The sequence below is a fragment of the Pseudorasbora parva genome, chromosome 9, assembly GCF_024679245.1.
Source record: "Pseudorasbora parva isolate DD20220531a chromosome 9, ASM2467924v1, whole genome shotgun sequence".
NCBI classification, from domain to species: domain Eukaryota; kingdom Metazoa; phylum Chordata; class Actinopteri; order Cypriniformes; family Gobionidae; genus Pseudorasbora; species Pseudorasbora parva.
The window spans coordinates 3,247,007-3,269,629 of NC_090180.1; the positions used below are offsets into that span (position 1 = coordinate 3,247,007).

Sequence of the window (22,623 nt, forward strand, 5' to 3'; positions counted from 1 at the left end):
ACTGCCCCTGCCCCTAAACCTACCCATCACAGGAAACATTCTGCATTTTTACTTTCTCAAAAAACTCCTTCTGTGTGATTTATAAGATGTTTTCCTTATGGGGACCTAAAAATGTCCCCACAAGGACAAGGATTTCGGATATTGCCATCTTTGTGGGGACATTTTGTCCCCATAACGTAGGGATTACCAGACACACACACACACACACACACACACACACACACACACACACACACACACACACACACACACACACACACACACATTATGTAAACAAGAACTTTTATTTTGGATGTGATTATAGCAATTAATTGATTGGTTGTGCATAAAAAAAGATTTCAAATGTTTTATTTTATATATATATGTATATTCAGGTTTTTTTTTCAAATCTTTCATAATTTTTAAACAGTCAGTTTAACTTACACATGTTTTGTGTTGTTTTTAATTTTTTATTTGTCATAACATTTACATTTATATGTGGATTTAAAACTACTGTCATATTCACCAATGTTCTTATCCATTTACAATGTGTATTTTTGTCATTTAAAGTTTATTCAAATATGTTTCCTATAGTCTTTCATAATATTTTGATGTCTCAAGGGTTTAATTTTTTATACTTGTATATTATATTATATTATATTATATTATATTATATTATTAAAATATTGTAATTGATAGATACATTTATGACATGCCACTGTCAGTTACACATTATGGATGTTTTGAATGTAATCTCAGTCTTTGTGTGCTTCTAGTTGAATCATTTCCCATAGTTAAATTAGAATTAACACTTGACACTTGAAACTGCTGCTGACATTTTAAAGATGTTTGAGGGGAAATATCAGTGGTGAGGCTAATTGTTTTCTGAATAAATTAGCTAAAAGCATCACAATTATCGCCAGTCTCCTCTACACAAACACGAAAACAAAAAAAATCTTGAAAAAAATGAAGTGACTCATCGCTTCTCTGTGTTTTAAAGTGAATGAATCTATTGCAGCGCTTTTGCTCCATTTGCTGACCTTAGGCCAAGCCGAGGACAGATGCTAGTTTAGTGCTTTAAATGGCAAGACTGATTCGGCACTTCCTGCCCCTCCAGATAATTATTGGCTGCCTGTGTAGGTGGCATCATGGGGTTATTTCATGCTATTAGTCCATCAGTCCGACTGCTTGATTTTACATTCATGTTTCTCTGAGCGATACAGTTTGCATGGTAATTAAAGATGCATTATGCCGTGAATATCAAATATATGGTTGATGTCACTTGAGCATGTTAAAAAATTATTAATAGATTTGGCAAATGTATTTATGCTAATCCACATTCACTCAGAATATATCAATAGAATACATATATCATGTGTACATATACAAACATTTGTCAATGAAGACGGTATAAATGCACTATAATATTCATAAATGGACAGGTTATTTTATACAGATATCTGTTTAGTCTCTTCTCATTGTTTATTCTACAACGCTGTCTGATATCAGGCTTCCCACTCGTCCGGGAAAACCTGGACAATTTTTGACAATAATAAAAAAAAAGGAATATTACGTTATTGGTTTCTTTTTTGTTCATCAGCTTTGTCTTTGACTGATTAAACAAAACAATCAAATATTTATTATATATATATTCAATGATATTGACACTGGCAACCAGAACATTTGTTATAATGTATCATACACTCTAAAACATTGCTGGGTTAAAAACAACCCAAGTTGGGTTGAAAACGGACAAACCCAGCAATCGGGTTGTTTTAAGCAAACATTTAACCCAACCGCTGGACTAAAACATCCCAATCGCTGGGCTAAAACAGCCCAATCACTAGGTTAAAACAGCCCAATCGCTGGGTTAAAACAGCCCAATCACTAGGTTAAAACAGCCCAATCGCTGGGTTAAAACAGCCCAATCGCTGGGCTAAAACAGCCCAATCGCTTGGTTAAAACAGCCCAATCGGTGGATTAAAACAGCCCAATCGCTGGGTTAAAACAGCCCAATCGCTGGGTTAAAACAGCCCAATCGCTTGGTTAAAACAACCCAATCGGTGGATTAAAACAGCCCAATCGCTGGGTTAAAACAGCCCAATCGCTGGGTTAAAACAGTCCAATCGCTGGGTTAAAACAGCCCAATCGCTGGGTTAAAACAGCCCAATCGGTGGGTTAAAACAGCCCAATCGGTGGATTAAAACAGCCTAATCGCTGGGTTAAAACAGCCCAATCGCTGGGTTAAAACAGCCCAATCGCTGGGTTAAAACAGCCTAATCGCTGGGTTAAAACAGCCCAATCGCTGGGTTAAAACAGCCCAATCGCTGGGTTAAAACAGCCCAATCGCTGAGCTAAAACAGCCCAATCGCTTGGTTAAAACAGCCCAATCGCTGGGTTAAAACAGCCCAATCGGTGGATTAAAACAGCCCAATCGCTGGGTTAAAACAGCCCAATCGCTGGGTTAAAACAGCCCAATCGCTTGGTTAAAACAACCCAATCGGTGGATTAAAACAGCCCAATCGCTGGGTTAAAACAGCCCAATCGCTAGGTTAAAACAGTCCAATCGCTGGGTTAAAACAGCCCAATCGCTGGGTTAAAACAGCCCAATCGGTAGGTTAAAACAGCCCAATCGGTGGATTAAAACAGGCCAATCGGTGGATTAAAACAGCCCAATCGCTGGGTTAAAACAGCCCAATCGCTGGGTTAAAACAGCCTAATCGCTGGGTTAAAACAGCCCAATCGCTGGGTTAAAACAGCCTAATCGCTGGGTTAAAACAGCCTAATCGCTGGGTTAAAACAGCCCAATTGCTGGGGTTGCATTTTTTTAGAGTGTGGGAGCTCAAAATAAAGTCGTCAAATTAAATTAAGTCATGGCATTAAAATATAGTTTATAGTTAAACTAGTTAAATTTTATTGCCATAAAAACCAAGCTATAACAAATGCTGTGTTAAAAACAAACCCAGCGGTTGGGATGTTTTAGCCCAACTGAGTTAAAACAACCCATTCACTGGGTTTGTCCATTTTCAACCCAACATGGGTGTTTTTTAACCCAGCATTTTTTAGAGTGTATATGGAAACTTAGTTCTGCCACTGAATAAAAAATCTAAAAGTTAATTGCAACAATTCAAAATTTCTTTCTTGCAATTGCGAGTTTAATTGTGATAATAGTTATGAAATCAGAATTGCATGATATAATCTCGCAATTACGAGTTATAAAGTTATTTTAAAAAAATTGAGGTAAAAAAAAAGTTGTCGCAATTCACTTTTTAATTTTTTTATTCTGTGGTGGAAACAAGCTTCCATAATCATAATAACCGATTAGGAGCTCATATTTAAAGCCTTAGTAAAATTAAAAATGTCCTGAAAAATGGTCGCTGAAAAAGTGGGAACCCTGATAATAAATAAATGAATCAATAAAACAAGAAATCCCTTTACAAGAAATATGGAAGAAAAAAAAGACAGGAAGAAGACAAACGAGGCTCGAGTCCAGTCAGATTTGAATGCAAAAGTGAATTCATTAAGGCATTTATAGAGCTAACAGGACCACGCTTCAAAGATGCTGAATAATTTATTAATGCCAAGGTTGAACTGACAGCACTTCAAGAAAAGCTTTTAGCTACTTAGCTCTGCTTGTCAAAACATTTCACGAATGCTAATGATAAGACATCTATTTCTGCTTAGGACTAACGTAATTAAGCAAGCTTCGCGATAGCATACACCAGCAAATAAAATCGTACTGAATTCCCCTTAGTGTTCCTTCTCACTTAGCGTGGTAAATAAATCTACCCTGTAGATGTGTTGTATTGCCATTTGCCCATGAAAGAAACATTTCACCTCCATTATTCCACCAGAATGAGGGGCACTTTTAGAAACCCTTGGAGGATGCTGGAGGATGTTAGGTCTGCTTCACTCAGAAAGCGTTTGTGTTCTACTGCGCTGCTTGTTAATCGCTTTTCACTGTAGACTCATATAGTGCATAAGCACCACAGTTTAAGATGACCTCAAGGTAAAGACAAATTAACAGTACACGTTTTTGAATTGCTTGTTTTTCTATGTAAACACGAACTACATTGGGTGCGTTTACATGCACGTTCTTCAGCCGATTATGCCCAATAAGCCGACAATGAACAGGGTCATGTAAACGCGGTAACCCGTTTTCTTTTATCGGAGTATGGTCATAAACGGCGTAAGCATAAACTGGTCGTTTTGTGCCTCTTACCCCGATTTCGCACTGCATGTTAACGCATTAACCTGCTTTCTGTCGGCTTATTAAAGTCCGCATGTGTGATCGGTGACAAAAACGCAAACTTAGAGCAGATTTAACCGCATCCAGTCAGATCGAGCTAGCGTTTTGCATCAAATAAGGACATATATCACAAACGCAGACTCTTTTAAGACCCAGAAAATGATAAAGATGTGTTCTCATCTCATGCAGTAGAAGAGGTTCAGTCTAAACGCTACTGCATGAGGGATAAAATGAGCTGTAAATCTCCCGCTGACACGCTTTATTTAACATCACAAGTGACGTAACATTTAAAAAAACTCAGAGTCAGATACGGACATTATTATTTTTGACGTCACTACATGGAAATAACCCGGTTTATTAATAAAGTAATGTAAACGCGGTTTACTTGCATTGTCCGTTTACTGGTTTGCATGTTAACCTGTTATTTCAATAAGCTGCTTTTTTGAGTTATCAGCTTACTGGTGTGCATGTAAACGCACCCATTGTTTGAACGCTGAGCACGTGTCTGCCATTTTTTACCATCTCGCACATGCCACAGTATTCTGAAAACGTGGCACTCGAAAAATCTCATTTCAAGGCCTTGCGTTCTTCAATGTAAAAACTCTTACAAGAACGTCTTTGATCATTGCATTCCTGTTGCTTTTTCATGTTTATAAGATGCTGCGTCAGGCTCAGGTATGTTTTATTTCCATCTCCCGCACAGGTCAGTGCACAATCCTTCCACAAGCTGTGCTTTCATCGCATCTTTCCCCAGGAATGAGGGACTTTGGCTGGTACTCGACCGCAGGGTCTAAATGAAGTTCCTGGTAAAGATGTACCCCTCAGAAAGTCCCTGCTCACGAGGTAGTGCTTTCTCAAAGTTCAGGAACTTTTGGCCGTTGATCTTGCTGATTGGTTGACTCCAAGTAGCATTTTATTACGAACCACCCTTTTTAAAAGTCTGTTGTGGTGTGCGTAGTAAGAGTTGTTTGCTATTGGAATCAACAATGGCGTTTAAAAAATACAACAAGGCTTTATTAAGTTTATAAGCAGAGGACGGAATAAACTATTTCAAAACCTGGTTTGTGGTTTGCGTTCTCTAGCCGCCGGGTGATGTTGCAACGCATTGAAAGTTTGCCAATGGTGTCGTGTAAGTCGCCTCAAAGTAAATGAGTAATGATTATTTACAACGGAAATTAATCAATCAAAAACTTACTTAAGCTTGACAATAACTTTTTTTCTAGAGCTGATGTACAGCCATAACAATCTCTCTTCAATTAATGTCCTATTTTCACTGTAAAGCTGCTTTGAAACTGTATGATGTGAAAAGCGTTATATAAATGAAGGTGACTTGACTTGATGAAATCCAGAGGGACTGAAAGTCGTGCGCAGTCCTACGTCACCAGACTGATCTTCACGGTACTTTAGACCGCGGTGGAAACGCAGACAGCAACAGGTCTGAGGGGAAAGAAGTTCCTATAGGATAAATTGTTCTGCACTGTAAAAAAAAAAAAAAATGTTGGTTTTTGTTGGTTTAACTTAAAAAAGAAAGTAACCTGGTTGCCTTAAAATTTTGAGTTTATTGAAATTAAAAATTTGAGTTGATACAATGAAGGAAATTTGTTTAATAAATAGAAACTCAAAATATTTTTGTATCTGAACCACATAAAAAATGTGATAAATCATGAAAATAGCACTATTTGGCTTCGTCATCAGAAATAAAACACACAATTACCCAATATGCTTGCAAAATCTTTTAATAATATTTTAATAAAGGTTGTCGAATCTCAAAAAAATTTCATTGTATTAACTCAAAATTTTAATTTTAATGAACTGACAACCAGGTAACTTTTTTTCTAAATAATTTTTTACAGTGTGGGTAATTTCAGTGGAAATGTGGCTAAAGTACACTTTAAAAAATGCTGGGTGGTTTCATATTTGAAATGTTTAACCCAGTGGTTGGGTGTGTCCATATTTGAATTTTTTAACCCAACATGGGTTTGGTCATATTTTAAAATTTTTAACCCAGCTGTGGGGTTTGTTTATATTTTAAAATTTTAACTCAACATTTGGTTTGTCGATATTTTAGATTTTTAACCCAAAGCTTGGGTTTGTTCTTATTTTAATATTTGAACGCAATGTTTGTGTTTGTCCATATTTTACATTTTTAACCCAACATTTGTGTTTTTCCATATGTGACCCAAATTTGGGTTGAAAAAATCCAGCATTTTTATTTTTTTATTTTTTTTGACTGTATACTCGTTTGGCCACGAGTGCAGAAAGACTCTTTTGGTGGACATTGTTTTAATGCACTGCATTATGTGCACCGTCCACAGACTCTCCTGATAATGTAAATTACGTCATGCGGACAGTGCAAAATTTTTGCATTCCCCTGCACTTCTTTTCCCTTGTTTTCTTAGCAAACATACACAAGATGGATGTTTTTGAATGCTGTCTTTTGCACTGTCCCTATAAATGCTGCATCCAATTTTTAAAAAATCTCTTTTTTTTCCCCACTGCCCTCATTCTCGCATTTTTAAAGCAAAAATGCGTTCTGTGGGAATGGCCCCTTTTAAAAATTGGCTTTTGCTGTGTCACGTCTCTTTTGTGTGAACGGCCCTTTAGTTGTAAAACTGTATCTTACGTCACATTAATGCTATCATTCCTTCGTTCTCCATTCTGTTCACACGCGTTTGCAAATCTTCAATGTCCGTCACAAGCCGTGCTGGCAGGTGCAGCGTAATATGTTATTCTGTTATTCGGTCTTGAGAAGTGTTGTGCTTTGAGAGAGTCTATACCTTTGGAGTACACCGCTTCGAGTTGATCCATGCCGTAAAATGTTCAGAATATATAAATATAGCCGATGAAGAGCAGTTTGGAGTGGTCTTTTTGAGAGGAAGTGTGCACAGGGAGGTGTCGTGTATATGTCAAACACAATGGATGAGTCAACAGTTGCCATGTTTGATTTAGTCAACATCCTCTCGGGCAAGCTCCTACACATCTCCGCTGGCAGAACATCCGCTTGGTTCTCTGTGCTCAAATTTACGCATGTAAAATGAGCTTTCCGTCCACAATTTTTTTGAAAACGCAAGCTGTCGTAGCACAGCAGAGCCATCAATTAGAGTTCAATCTTTTGGTTTGGATGTTGGTTGCACAAAGAGTGTAAACATCAAATTATACTATTTAACTCCAGCTGTAATTATAACAGTAATGTACTTTTGCAGTTCTTTGCCCTCTGCCCTTTTGCACCACATTAAAATATTTTCCCACAACTCAGTGAGCTGTATATTACCCTTGCTAATGCAGAGGAAGCCTGAGCTTCAGCAACTATTGGCATGTGAATTCATGGCTTAGGTGTCATTTGCTCTCATTTCCTCTCAGTGTTGCTCTCCTCCGTGGCTACAAACTTTATTTCTGCATTGGCAGTACGGGAGGCGACACTGCTGTCCCTCACTTTGTGTCTGAAGAGGAAGGGGAAGGTCTTCCTGAAAGACTTGCGGAAGCTGGCGCCCATAAAACCGTAGACAATAGGGTTGATAGAAGAGTTGGCATAGGACATGCAGTTAGCCCACGTCTTGATCTTATACGTTGCGTAGTTGGCCTTGAAGTTGGGGTAGAAAGACTGGAACAGGACAAAGATCTGAATGGGACCCCAGCAAATGGTGAAGAGGACGACAATGACCACTACCATTTTGGAAATCTTACTCCTAATGGAGATAGTTCTCTCTGAGAGCAGGTGGACCTGAAATAAACAAGGTTTTGACAAGATTATAGAAGGGAAATGAATCTGATATGTGCTTTCACTCAGTGACATTTTAAAGGATATGTTTATAGGTATAGTGACAGTGCTCTGCAAAAGCATCTAGACTTCTAGTCATCCTAATGACTGAAATGCAGTTCTTAGTCATTTTAATGCATACTCAAAGCTGACAAAACAAGAAACTTGACATTTTATCTGCCTCAATGTTATTATGAAATATATCAAAAATGCTATTCATGAAGATGATGATCTGAAGGTTTTCAGTTTCCAAATTAAAATGTAGTGTTTTATGTGGTGTAAAGGCAAGAAAAATGTTTAGGTGTATTGCTATTAGAAGTCTTATTAAATGTCTGAACACCCCTATATTATAAGGCATATACATTATATTGGCTAAAGTTTTGGGATGCCTGCCTTTACATGCACATGAACTTTTATGCCATCCCATTCTTAAAGGTGGGGTCAGTGTTATTTCAAAACCGTTTTAGAAAAAGGACTCGGGCCGAGTGGAATAACAAACTTGTAGCCAATCAGGAGTAAGGGGCGTGTCTACTATTGATGGTGAGAAGAGAGGCTCAGAATGATTTAAAACACTTGGACATTAGCCAAGAAATAATTAATATATGCTGCTTTTGCTTGACTATGCTCGTGTGTCATGTTCGCTTGTTTGTCCATTTGCGATCGTATTGTGTCTCACTTCAGCGATGATAAAGACCCGTTCATTTCCACACCGTATGGAGCATCTAAAACCCCTCAAGGTTTCAAGGGTCAGCTCACAAAATGTGTCCGACAGGTAAGATACTATACTCCTAATACATGTTTGTTTCCTCTTTTTATGATCTATATAACCCATCCGGTCATAATTGTAATATGTCATTAGCTGGACTGTCGGCTCATGTTCTATCGAGTAGTTCATGAGAACGGTTTGTGTTTTTGTGATCGCTATAATAACTCTCTGGTCATAATTGTAGTATGTCGCTAGTTAGACTGTATTGCGCGTGTACTATCGAGTAGTTCATGAGAACGGTTTGTGTTTTTGTGATGGATATTCACTTTTTCATTGAATATTCGACCTGGATTAGTTACACACAGATTCTGCCATAGTCGTTGCCTGGGATACGTATGTGTGGGGCGGAGCTACTGTATCACAATAGGGCCGAGACCCTTTTTGGAGGTAGGGGCGTGTGTGTTTTGGTGATTTGAAATATCAACAATGGATACCAGATAGCACTTGCCCCACCTTTCATCCGTAGGGTTTAATATGGAGTCGGCCGTCCCTTTGCAGCTCTAACAGCTTCAGCTCTTCTGGGAAGGCTTTCCTCAAGGTTTAGGAGTGTGTTTATGGGGATTTTTGCCCATTCTTCTAGAAGCTCATTTGTGAGGTCAGGCACTGATGTTGGACGAGAAGGCCTGGCTCTCAGTCTCCGCTCTAATTCATCCCAAAGCTGTTCTATCGGGTTGAGCTCAGGACTCTGTGCAGGCCAGTCAAGTTCCTCCACACCAAACTCCTCATCCATGTCTTTATGGACCGACGCTTTGAGCACTGGAGCGCAGTCATGCTGGGACAGGAAGGGGCCGTCCCCAAACTGATCCCACAAAGTTGGGAGCGTGAAATTGTCCAAAATGTCTTGGTACGCTGAAGCATTAAGAGTATCTTTCACTGGAACTAAGGGGCCAAGCCCAACCCATGAAAAATAACCTGACCCCATAATCCCCCCTCCACCAAACTTTACACGTGGCACAATGCCGTCAGGCAAGTACCGTTCTCCTGGCAACCGCCAAACCCAGACTTGTCCATGGAATTGTCAGAATGAAGCGTGATTGGTCACTCAGAGAACACGTCTCCATTTCTCTAGAGTCTAGTGGTGGCTGCTTTACTCCACTGCATCCCAAGCTCTGCATTGCACTTGATGATGTAAGCAGGGGCTGATTAAGGTGGTCAGGGGGCCCTATAGGCTGCTCTTTGTGTGAGGCCCCCCTTAATCATTATGCTTTACTGGAGTGTCATACATTCCACACGCAAATATGGCGAACTGGCATATACACACACACATTGAGACAGCTAATACTACAGTGTTTCCTCTACATTCCTTCCAGTGGTGGACCGCCCCAGTATAAAATTACCATCACATCACAGGTAAAATTAGAAAATTGAACATTACAAACAAAACACCAATACAAGCAAGCACAAGGCCCAGTGCTTAGAATCAGTCGTTTAATTAACAGATAATGTGGAAAGATTCTGCCACCACAGCCACAAAACAATTACAAATGAAATGTGTAAATATACACAGCAAAGCAACATAATTCCCTGCCTTCACAGTTCAACTGCAAGCTGGTTTAGCTTTATAAACCAACAGGTAGGATACAGCATCTGTACTACACTGTTTTACTTAGACACAACCACTACACTAAACTGTGTATAAAACAAAGCCATGTGTGCTGGTTTAAAAGGAGCTCGCAGGCTACCGTTTCCACGCGTGTAGATCTGTTATTCTCTCGCGGAAGTGATTTACTGCATGCGCAAGCATCAGTTATTAATGGCATTAAAAGGCTGCCAAATCTAGTATAATCAAGCGGCAACCTCTTCCAGTTTCTGTTGAAGCCAATACAGGAGTAACTTAAACTGCAATTCCTCGACTGGACACTAGGGACAGGCTCCAGAAGGAGCAGAATCTCATTGAGCCTTATGCTAAAATTTCCAACTTTACAGCAGAAAATAAACATGTTTACAGCCTGGTACAAATTGGGGTTTTGGCCTATATGGCTAATTTTGCCCTTCATGACTACTTTTTATAACTCATTCATTTATATTATATAAAGTCTTAAAGTTCTGCATAATTAAGGGTGTGGTCACTTTGAGTGACAGGAGGATAGCCATTTATCTGCTGCCTGTTAGTCATTGTGTCACCTAAGAAAATAGAACCAGCCTTAAAAAGCTGATGCTAGCTGGCAGTCCTCTTCAGCAGACTTTAAGTATATCCAGTCAATTTAGAGAAAATTTTTTTTTTTTTTTTTTTTTTTGGTTATGTCTTTCTTTTTTACCTTCGTATTTTCCGTTTTTGTGCTCCACTATCTGCACAAAAGGCAAGCCTGTGCGTTAGTCGGCGCCTAGATGTAAGGCTTGGATGAGCTGCTCGGCTAAAAGTTTGGGCGTGGAATATTTAGTAATGAGGAACTGTCAGGAATGGACTTATTGCACAGGTGGAAACCTATCACGGGACCACGCTTGAGTTCACTGAGCTTCTGAGAGCGACCCATTCTTTCACTAATGTGTGTAGAAGCGTCTGCAGGCCTAGAGCTTGATTTATACACCTGTGCAAAGAAAAAAACATGCCATTGCAAAGAATTTTAAGGGAAGATAAAGTAGCAAAGATAATATGAACCAAAAGCATTAATTAGGAAAAGGTTACTCCACAGTGGCCACTGCTGGTTTAATTATATAAAGATGAATGACACATCTAACCACACATCTAACCACTAAAAACTCCAGAGCAAGTTCCTCAAAACTCACTACAAGAGAAATAATTTTAGGACTTGTAAACATCAGCAGGCCAAAAAGCAGTATGGTGACTCATGAACTTTAAGTGTGTGAGAGGTCACTCAGGTGTAATGTGGGGAAAGTCTTTTTCTCAGAGAAGATTGAGCTTTTAGGAGCTTTTAGGCGGAAATTCAAAGAGAATATGTGGAAAAGCTATCACTGCCCACATCTCAAAGACTTCCTACATCTACAGCGGAGTCTGGTGTTTGGCAGCATCATTCTTTGTGGGGTTTTTTCATTATCAATGATTGTGCAAAATGTAGGAAAATACAGCAAATCTCAGTCCAAAAAAGCATTTGTGGCACTACTTGAATATTGGAAGCACAGATGTGAATCTATCTGTCACAAATATGTTTTTGAAGGCATTGTACAGTAATCGGTTCAGCAGTTGGTGAAAAGAATAAAACAGAATGCGAATTAGTAGTTGCAAAATCTATTTATTTCCACATATGTCAAAAAATAAGCTATTAAATATGACTGGTTATGTCTCATTTATCTTTAGACATGATGTTTATTTTACATTGTAATCCAGTTTCTTTACGAGGACCCTTTACACAAAACATGTGAAGTCACTATAGAGATGAAACTGGACTACACCTACACCAGATCACAATGCTGTGAAAATTAGCGTCACAAAATATTACAAGTAAGTATTAAATACTCTATATTTGGTCAAGAATGTTCAATATTAACATTGTTCACTATTACTATATTTATTGTAAGATAGTTCATTAAGAATTAAAGGTGCGGTAAGTGATTTCTGGGAAATACTGTAGACATTTGAAATCAAACCAAACAAACTCGCCCCTCGAATTATTGCCCCACCCCCAAAATGCACAAAAACGCTATCAATGCAGGTCATTTTTATCATAGCTGAAGCAAAACAAAATAATGATTTGGGAAAGTGAAAGCTGTTATGTATTCCCTTGCTTGTGTTTCGTTCTGTTACGTATTTCCTGGCTTGTGTTTTTTAGGGTGAACTCAGAAACAAAGGATAAGAAGCTGTCTCAGAGGATGGTTCATTTATCTTGTGTCTCTGTACAGGAAACAGACATGATTAATTCACCTTTTGAGTCTTCAGGTCCGAGTCGTTTGTTCTTTTGTCATGTCACAGCCCATAGGCTAAGGCTATGCTGTACCGGAAACAGACATGATTAGTTCACCTTTCGAGTCTTTGGGTCTGAGTCATTCGTTCTTTTGTCATGTGACATGACGGCCCTATTAGATTTTCAGAAATAAATGAATAATACCCAACCTTCCTTAAAAACAAGAGAAATTAATAACTTGGATGGGGAGGTAGTGTGACTGGATAGCCTGAAGACCAAGCAATGAATTAATAGGGCCTTTCACACCGATTAGAGCTTTACGCTGTAAAAAATTATTTAAAAATTAAGTTACCTGGTTGCCTTAAAATTTTGAGTTCATTCAAATTAAACATTTGAGTTAATACAATGAACATTTTTGAGAATCGACAATCTTTAGTGAAATATTATTAAAAGATGTTATAAGTATATTGGGTAATTGTGTGTTTTATTTCTGATGACGCAGTGAAACATGCCAAATTGTGCTATTTTCTTGATTTATAATTTTTTTTATGTGGTTCAGATACAAATATATTTTTTAGTTTCTATTTATTAAACCAATTGCATTCATTGTATCAACTCAAATTTTTAATTTCAATAAACTCAAAAATGTAAGGCAACCAGGTTACTTACTTAAAAGTTAAACTTTCAATATTTTTTACAGTGTAGGAACTACCACCAAGGTGGTTCCCCGAGAACTAAATGTTCCCCTAAGGCGGCTTTTCTGGTTAAATTCACACCGCCAGTAGGAACTCTGAAGTGATGTAACCTGCACTTGATGTTGTGACTTTTATTTTGACAGCGTGGCGGACATTTATTTTAATGCTGCTGAACGCCAGAGCCCAAGCACAAAACACCCACATTCTCCATCTTCATTACTTTACTTTATGTTTACTAGTTATTAGAAAGAACTGTTATACTAAGAAAGTAGACATTGGCATAGTGTTTGCCGTGTGGCTGATGTCCAATACCGCTAGCTGAGCCGAAATACATAATCATGTTTCGTTTGGGCCCCTCACTGTTTTCCATGGCCCTATCCATGGTCCATGGCCCATCACTGTTTTATTCATTTACACCATGTTATTTCGTAGAGTAAATATATAGGCTATAATCTGTGTGTGTTTATGACTTTTTAAAAATGGAGGGTGCTGGTGTTTCGCATGCATTCGGCCAATCAGTGGACATTTACGTAGTTCCTATTGTCCTGCGTTAGACCCTACTCTGAAGAAGGAGCTAATTAAGTTCCCCCAAAAGGCATTCCTAGTGCTAAAATAAATCACTTCCAGTCCCTGCGGTGCGAACATGCCATAAAGTGAGTAGGCTACTTCCGCTAATAGTTCTAGAAACCATTAAAATGTTCCTCCAATATGAAAGCCCCTAACATTTATGTTTCTCATAATTTGTCCTTGGCTGAATGTCTTGACGAACGAATGACAAGTAAGACAAATTAATTAACATACGGTACACAAGATTATATGCAAGTAAGACTTTGCTGCAACAGCAGCATATCTTGATTCTGTGTAATATAGTAAAACTTACTTACATACACTAAATTGGCAAAAATATTGGCACAACCCTCCAAATCACTGAATTCAGGTGTTTGATCCCTTCATGGCCACAGGTGTATAAATCAAGCTCTAGGTCTGCAGACGCTTCAACACACATTAGTGAAAAAATGGGTCGCTCTTAGGAGCTCAGTGAACTCAAGCATGGTACCGTGATAAATCCATTTGTGAAATTTCAACGCTCAACTGTTAGTGGGATTATAACAAAGTGGAAGCAATTGGGAACAACAGCAACTCAGCCACGAAGTGATAGGCCACATAAAATCACAGAGCGGGGTCAGCGCATGCTGAGGGTCACAGTGCGCAGAAGTCACCAACTTTCTGCAGAGTCAACAGCTCCAGACCTCCAGACTTCTGTGGCCTTCAGATGAGCTCAAGAACAGCGTAGAGAGCTTCATGGAATGGGTTTCCATGGCCGAGCAGCTCATCCAAGCCTTACATCACCAAGAGCAATGCAAAGCGTGGGATGCAGTGGAGTAAAGCAGCCGCCACTGGACTCTAGAGCAGTGAGACGTGTTCTCTGAGTGACCAATCACGCTTCAGTCTGACAATCCCATGAATGAGTCTGGGTTTGGCGGTTGCCAGGAGAACGGGACTTGCCTGACTACATTTTTACAAGTGTAAAGTTTGGTGGAGGGGGGTTATGGTGTGTGGTTGTTTTTTAGGGTTGGGGCTTGGCCCCTTAGTTCCAGTGAAAGATACTCTTAATGCTTCAGCATACCAAGACATTTTGGTCAATTTCATGCTCCCAACTTTATGGGAACAGTTTGGGGACGGCCCCTTCCTGTCCCAACATGACTGCGCTCCAGTGCACAAAGCGTCGGTCCATAAAGACATGGATGAGGAGTTTGGTGTGGAGGAACTTGACTGGCCTGCAAAGAGTCCTGAGCTCAACCTGATAGAACAGCTTTGGGATGAATTAGAGCGGAGACTGAGAGCCAGACCTTCTCGTCCAACATCAGTGCCTGACCTCACAAATCTTCTAGAGATTTGACAGCCCATTCTTCTAGAAAAAACACTTCTAGAAGAATGGGCAAAAATCCCCATAAACACACTCCTAAACCTTGAGGAAAGCCTTCCCAGAAGAGCTGAAGCTGTTAGAGCTGCAAAGGGTGGGCTGACTCCACATTAAACCCTACGGATTAAGAATGGGATGGCATTAAAGTTCATGTGCATGCAAAGGCAGGCGTCCCAAAACTTTTGGCAATATAATAATTGATGTTATTTACCTTAATCGCTTAGGTCTCTCCAGCGCTGGAAAGCTTTTCTAATATTAATGTGGCTCCTTAAGCTCTTGCCTGATCATAACCCTTCTTTTTCCAGTGATATTTGGGAACAGTTTCTTCCCACAGGCCATTTCCCTCTTGAACAGTTAACCCCCCCCCCCCCCCCCCAAGGCAAATGCCTGTAAGTGCAATTATTCCCACTTTTTAGTGCAATATCTCCTAAACTCAGGTGATTACTTATATTACTTATATTATTTATTATTTATATTTATTCTCTCCACCCAAATACTGTGAATGCTCATAATCTACGTCTTCTGACTAAACGTAACCGTGACCTTATACTGTTCATATTTTTCTTCATATTTTTATTCTTAGAATTTTTTTATTACCGTGTTGTATTGTATTGTTTATGTGCACTGGAAGCTTCAGCACCAAAAAAAATTCCTTGTGTGTGAAAGCACACTTGGCAATAAAGCTCTTTCTGATTCTGATTCTGATTCTGATATTTCTTTGACCTTTTCTTTTTTGTAATGTCTCTCAGCCATTTCTCTTTCTAGTCTTTCTTCACATCTCCCTCTTGCTCACTCTCTCTCCTCCCCCATCATGCGTGTATACGCCCCCTAATGCTAATTGGCTAAAAGTGTGTTGTGGTGCTTGGTTTGATCCACTTTCAACAGCGTTTCTCAACAAAAAAAAAAAAGTAGCGTTTCTTAAAAGTAGCATTTCCATTTGTTTATTTTTGCAGGGCACTGTCTTTTATTTTGGCCTTACATTACTTTTATTTTACAAAATAAAAAGTTTACAACTACATCTACTTTGTATTTACTGTAGAAGAGAAGAAAAGAAACATAGATATTTCACAACCTCTCGGGAGCATGTACACCTGAATTATAGATTAAAGAGCGAATAGCCTTTTATATACATTCAGTGGAGTGTCATCACTCATGGTTGTTTTCTACGATCATACCTGATGGTTGTTATCCACTGGTTCCACTGAGGCCTGTCCCACTCGCTTCAACATGAAGGAATAACAGAAGGAGATGGTAATGACCGGCAGTAGATACACAGCTATGAATTGATAGAGGATGAAAGCCTTCTCATGAGTCTTTGATGGAAACCTCTCCATGCAGTATTTTCTTGGTCCATACCAATAGCCGTCCTCAAGCCTCTGGTACAGGAAGATTGGTATGGAAAGAATGAAGGAACCTTGTTGCATAAGAGAGGGTAAGACGAGAATCTTAATGTTAGTTCATTTTTTTATCTTTTACGTATTGAGTATTCTGGGTGAAATGTAGTTGAGTGCTGTCATGCACTTGTGTTTTAGATGAGCACAAAACTAGTTGTGCGTCTCACGGGTTAATTATTATCCATTTTTCTTTTATGCCAAAAAAAAATCATTAGGATATTAAGATCATGCTCCATGAAGATATTTTGAGAACCGTAAATATATCAAAAATGTATTATTAGCAGTAATGTGCATTGCTGAGGACTTCATTTGGACAACTTTAAAGGAGATTTTCTCAATATATAGATTTTTTTGCACCCTCAGATTTCAGATTTTCAAATAGTTGCATCACGGTCAAATATTGTCCTAACAAACCAGTGGAAAGCATTGAATTAACTGACCATTATGACTGTTTTTGTGGTCCAGGGTCACATATGTGAAGCTTGAATTTTTGTTAAAGCATTTAGCCAACAATAATTCTTCACTCTCAGAAAAAAAAGGCACAGTGCTGTCACCGGCGCAGTACCCTAAGGTACAAAAGTGAAAAGGTACATCTTTGTACCTTACTCACCCCTACATGGTACATATTAGTACCTTAAAAGGTACATATCAGTACTTTAAGAGTGCAAATTAGTACCTTAAAGATACATAGTAGAACCTTTTCGGCTTTGTACCTTAGGGTACCGCCACAGTGACGGAAATGTACCTTTTTTCCTGACAGTGTTCGGTAACACTTTAGTTTAGGGTCCAATTTTCACTATTAACTAGTTGCATATTAGCATGCATATTACTAGATCTTGGCTGTCTATTAGTACTTATAAAGCATATATTTATGCCTTATTCTTTATGATCGTATTCTACATCCCTTAAATGCAGATTTTTAACGTATTAGCATCTAAAATAACTACAGAACTACAATACTACAAATAATAAAATATAAAAGTATGTATAATATAAAGGACACCGCTTTAAAATCACACAAATATCTTTGAATTCATTCACAAAATATATTTATATTGTCAAAATATTTCTGTAGTTTACTAATATACAAAACATATATTCTTTCTTTACATACTTTTTTTTATGTTGCCCGTACATCAAATTTAGTCCATATATTTTTTTAACGAATTTGCAAACGTTATGTACTACTAATAAGGATATCAAGGCTAGATTAAAGATATTCCATGTTCACACAGAACATGTTTTTGTAATCAATTGTGCTGCTTTTTAATTGTTTTCTATGTAAATATTCTCCAGAAGGACGTTTCGACAGTTGCGCGGCTAGATTTTAAGACTTGTAATGGCTTGCATATCACATTAATTTTTTTTAAATACGTCTTGAAATGCTGCCTTTTTGTCTAGCCTTACATAAAGAACGTGTTGTGAACGCTACCTGTCACACCACTTGCATGCTAACACATGTAATATAGCCTATTATTTATGTGATAATCAACAGCAGATGCCGTGGGTGGAGATTAAGTTGTATTTACATTAAATAAAGTGGACTAATCATTGCAGTTATAGAGCGAATACAGCCCATCTGTTATAATGGTGCGTCACCTTTATTGATATTAATAACATTATAGCAATGTTTTGTGTATGTAGGCCTAACGTATAATTCTACTAAATGACTTACTGATCCAGATCCAGATGCTAACAATCATCTATTGTGTATGTAGGCCTAACCAGTTTTGGGTAAGTTACTAGTTACTAATTACATCTTCAATGGTGTTATTAGATTACTGTACAAATTACTCTCTCCAAAAAGTATTTAATTACTTATTACTACTTTTTAAATCCTATATCAACCTTGAGTTAAGCAATTTAAGGTTAGACATGAAACGGCTCTTTTAATTCATTCAAATAAATAATATAAAAAATTACTCTTATTAACTTACCAAAGTATTACAAATGTGAGAAGGAAACGTAAAAAAAACCCTGCATTTTAAAGTTAGACTTTAAATGGTGATGTTAATTCCACTATTGTATTATATTTAATTATATTTAGTTTAGTTACATCAGAAGTAACTGTAATTAAATTACAGAAAAAAATAAGAGTAATCCCTTACTTTACTTATTCAAGGGGAAATAATTACTTAGTAACTAATTACACCCATCACTGTGGTAATGTATAATTTGGTAACTCTTTATTTTACGGTTCAGTTATTAACTATTAACTAGTTGCTTATTATCATGCATATTACTAGGATATTGTCTGTCTATTAGTACTTATAAAGCACATATTAATGCCTTATTCTGCATGAGCTTATTCTACATCCCTTAATCCGACCCAATACCTAAACTTAAACACTACAAAAACTACCTTACTAACTATTAATAAGCAGTAAATTAGGAGTTTATTGAGGCAAAAGTCGTAGTTAAAGGACAACTCCAGTGAGAAATGACCCTAGGGGTAATTAACAGATGGTTATCGAGTAGATCGTTCTCTGGGATGCGTTTTCATGAAAATCGAATGTAAAGAGTTTTATCTCTAAACACAGATTAGCTTATAACGCTAGTCTATGGGGCACAGGGTAGTGAAATTAAACCGCTAGTTAATACCACTAACAAGGCTCAAGATAGCCTCACACTAACACGGCAGCATAATGAGGGTCTCTACATGCAAACCCAAGCATTGAAAACTTTGTAAGAGTACAAACAGTTTAATAAGAAGATACTTTATAAACAGCGCATTACGCGTTTACAGAGGGAGGCGCCATCTTGGAAAAAAGTCTTGACGAGTAGAGCCACGAGCACTCTGCTAAGTGATGAACTGTGACTTGTAATCTCATATGGTCCGTTGTTTCCGGAAGAAAGCACTGAATGTGACCGAGAAAATAAATAAATAAAAATAAAAATGTCCATGTTATTACATTTCACAAACTTAATTCCTATCGACCAGCTCACTTAGCACAGCGCTCGTTGCTCAAATCGTCGAGACTGTTTTCCAAGATGGCTGACGTCTGTAAACGCGTAATGTTCAGTCTTTATAAAGTATCTTATTAAACTGTTTGTACTCTTATAAAGTTTTCAATGCTTGGGTTTGCATGTAGGGACCCTCATTATGCTGCCGTGTTAGTGTGAGGCTATCTTGAGCCTTGTTAGTGGCATTAACTAGTGATTTAATTTCACTACTCTGTGCCCCATAGACAAGCGTTATAAGCTAATCTGTTTTTAGAGATAAAACTCTTTACATTTGATTTCCATGAAAACAAATCCCAGAGAACGATCTACTCGATAACCATCTGTTAATTACCCCTAGGCTCATTTCTCACCGGAGTTGTCCTTTAATAGTGAATATGTGTTCCCTATACTAAAGTGTTACCGATAATTGTACTAAATGACTTACCGATCCAGATACAGATGCTAACAATCATTGCGACGCGTGGGGTCCGATGGTGCAGAGATTTCAGAGGATATACAGTCACGTAGCATCGATCTCCACTCATCGCCGTAAGAGTAATGCACGTCGCCTGCACCGTCACCTACACATTGCCAAGCCTTTTATTATCATGTCTTCACATCATTATTAGTACATGCAAGACAGACATGCTCCAGAGCACTGGAGTAAACATTAAAATGGGATTTAATTAATCTCAAATCTAGCACATCAATAACACATCCACATAATGCGTTCAATACAGGCCAGTCTTTAGCTCATCGCTTTTTGAATTAATTCTAGATGGAAAAAAACAGCCTCATTCACTTGTGGTTTTGTCTGGTGAATTAATTGAACTGAAGTGCCTGATTGCTCATCTTAAATTAAAAGAATCAGGTAGGAGGAGAGGTTTTGGAGAATGAAGTCAGCCATTGTGCAGAGAAGCTTAACTATCCCTTAGCTCTTTGATGCACCAGGTGTGAACAAAGAGCTGTTCCATCCCATGATCTTTTGTGCACAGTATCTAATGATTTAAAAAAGGGTGTGTTTCGCCTCAGTCTGAGGAGGCCTGTGTTTACAACACGATAAGCTTCACAGCGGCTTATGGCCAAGCCCGTACAAAGAGGATTAGGACAGACCAAACCCACAGATGAATTTATGCAGGTATTCCTCCGACCGTAATGCCACCTTCACGTGCTATCGAAATAATCGTAAATAGGAATTTCCGAGCTAAAAATTGCACATGAACGCACTCTGATGTCGTGTTTACCACTGGGAAGTTCAGAAATAATTTTGATACCCAAGTTGAGATGGGCGTGGCATAACCGTTAAAAATGGCGGATGGGAGACGAATTTCCAACCTGTCCTCCAAAAAATACCACTCTATAGGTCGTTTTTCAAGCACCTTATTACGACCTATATTTACGCTTTAAAGTCATGCGCCCTCTAGCGGGCGTAAAAATAATGACAGTGTCGTGTTACGTGACGTCATGAAATGACGAATGACTGTCGTTACCAATTAAAATTTGTGTTCATTTTAATGCAATGTGTGGACTTTATACCACCATTTGTCATATTTCCATTTAGCAAAAATATTTTTTTAAATTTACAACTACTCCCACCCCATCCCTAAACCTACCCAGTGATTTATAGTCACACACACTTTATGAGCACATGTGTTCCCTGGGATCGCTCTCACGATCGCATGATCACATGGTGTTGTGTAATGCTTTATCAACTGAGCTATGCAAAACCTGAAATATTACGCAGATAAAAGGGAAAAATGCTTTAAAATGAAAGTGTCCTGCTGTCAATAGGAGCACAACTTTAGAAAACTCTCCTGCGCGCTGTATTTAATTAATTAAAATATTGTCGATAGGGGCGCACCTTTAGTAAACGCTCCCATGGGTCGTATTTCAAGGAAGTGACAAACGACCTATATAGGCGTATTGGTTGGAGGACATGTTGCGAATTTCTGCTGTGACAGGTGTTTTAGTCGTTTTTTTCCCGTCAACTGTTTCATTGTCTTGTCTTGTTGTTAAAGTAGTACGTATTTACATAAATTAATAATCATTTGAAGCATATTGTGTATTTTAAACACATCGAAAATCACATGTAGACCATCATTCCAGAATAGTGAGCACGCTGACTATCTATATAGTGTGGCACAATAGGATGTATGGCTGAAAACTATTACTATTACAGTCTTTAAGCAGCCTTTATTGTCTACATTATGCCTTTACTGTGAACGTGATTATAAACAATATGCTTTCGTGTTGTGCTGCTTTGTTTGCCAGTGAGTCTATGATTTTCTGGGACCGGGAAATGACTGAAATGGTTATAGTGTTAAAATAACATTTTCCCAAGATGCACAAAAATATGAACCTCAACCATTCTTTATGAAAACAAAGCACCTGAACTCAACAAGCTCGTAATCACGACTTCTGAAGTGTGAAGTAGGAAACTTCCGATAGCACGTGAGGGCAGCATGATTACCAGTGAAATCTGGTGTCAGTGTATGCTGTTCATTAATACAGAAATTAAATACAACTACGAATGAATTAACAAACATTAAGTAGATTTTCATGTACAGACTGTAACATTTATTTTACTTTCAATTGCACTGCAACATTGATTATTTAAAGGGGAAGTTGATGGGTATTTATTTTCAAGAGTTGATTCTCATGCTAAACATGGACAAAATTTCAAAAAACGAGTTGGACGTATGATGGAGTATTTATGTGTCAAATACACTCCTTTAGGATTCAAACAAGTTTCAGAACGTTTTTTTTTTCAAGTATGGCCCTATATGACATCATAAAGGGCGGGATTGTTTGTATGGGCACTTCTCCCGGATACACACACACACACACACATCAACCAGAGCAAGAGCGCATCCATCAACTGCTTCGTTCGGTTACGGGAGCCGTCTGCGGCGCTGCGTTGTGTTTTTAGACACGAGATCAACAATGTTTAGCTCCGCCCACTGCACGCCTCCACGAGCTCGGCTGTTTTCAGAAAGAATCGGTTCAGTGTATCTGTCTTTTATAAATATGATAAACTAAAGACTCTTGGGAGATGTGAAGGATCAACACTATAGATACTCCAGATTCACATGAGATGCTGTGTGTGTGTGTTATGA

At 38.3% G+C, this 22,623-nt stretch overlaps 1 protein-coding gene and 1 long non-coding RNA gene across 2 annotated transcripts in view; one reads left to right on the forward strand and one right to left on the reverse strand.

Moving 5' to 3' along the window:
• LOC137089922 (uncharacterized) overlaps positions 1-22,623 on the forward strand; it is a 125,208-nt gene that overhangs the window by 91,807 nt on the left and 10,778 nt on the right. The gene's annotated exons all lie outside the window — the stretch shown is intronic.
• The window catches only part of kiss1ra (KISS1 receptor a), a 32,814-nt gene continuing 12,518 nt past the window's right edge, over positions 2,328-22,623 (reverse strand). Inside the window, exons 3-5 of the mRNA XM_067453488.1 lie at positions 19,953-20,088; positions 16,346-16,584; positions 2,328-7,949 (exon numbers count right to left, since the gene is read on the reverse strand). Of these exons, the coding sequence (XP_067309589.1) occupies positions 7,575-7,949; positions 16,346-16,584; positions 19,953-20,088 (750 nt within the window). The 3' untranslated portion in view covers positions 2,328-7,574. The remainder of the gene's footprint in view (positions 7,950-16,345; positions 16,585-19,952; positions 20,089-22,623) is intronic.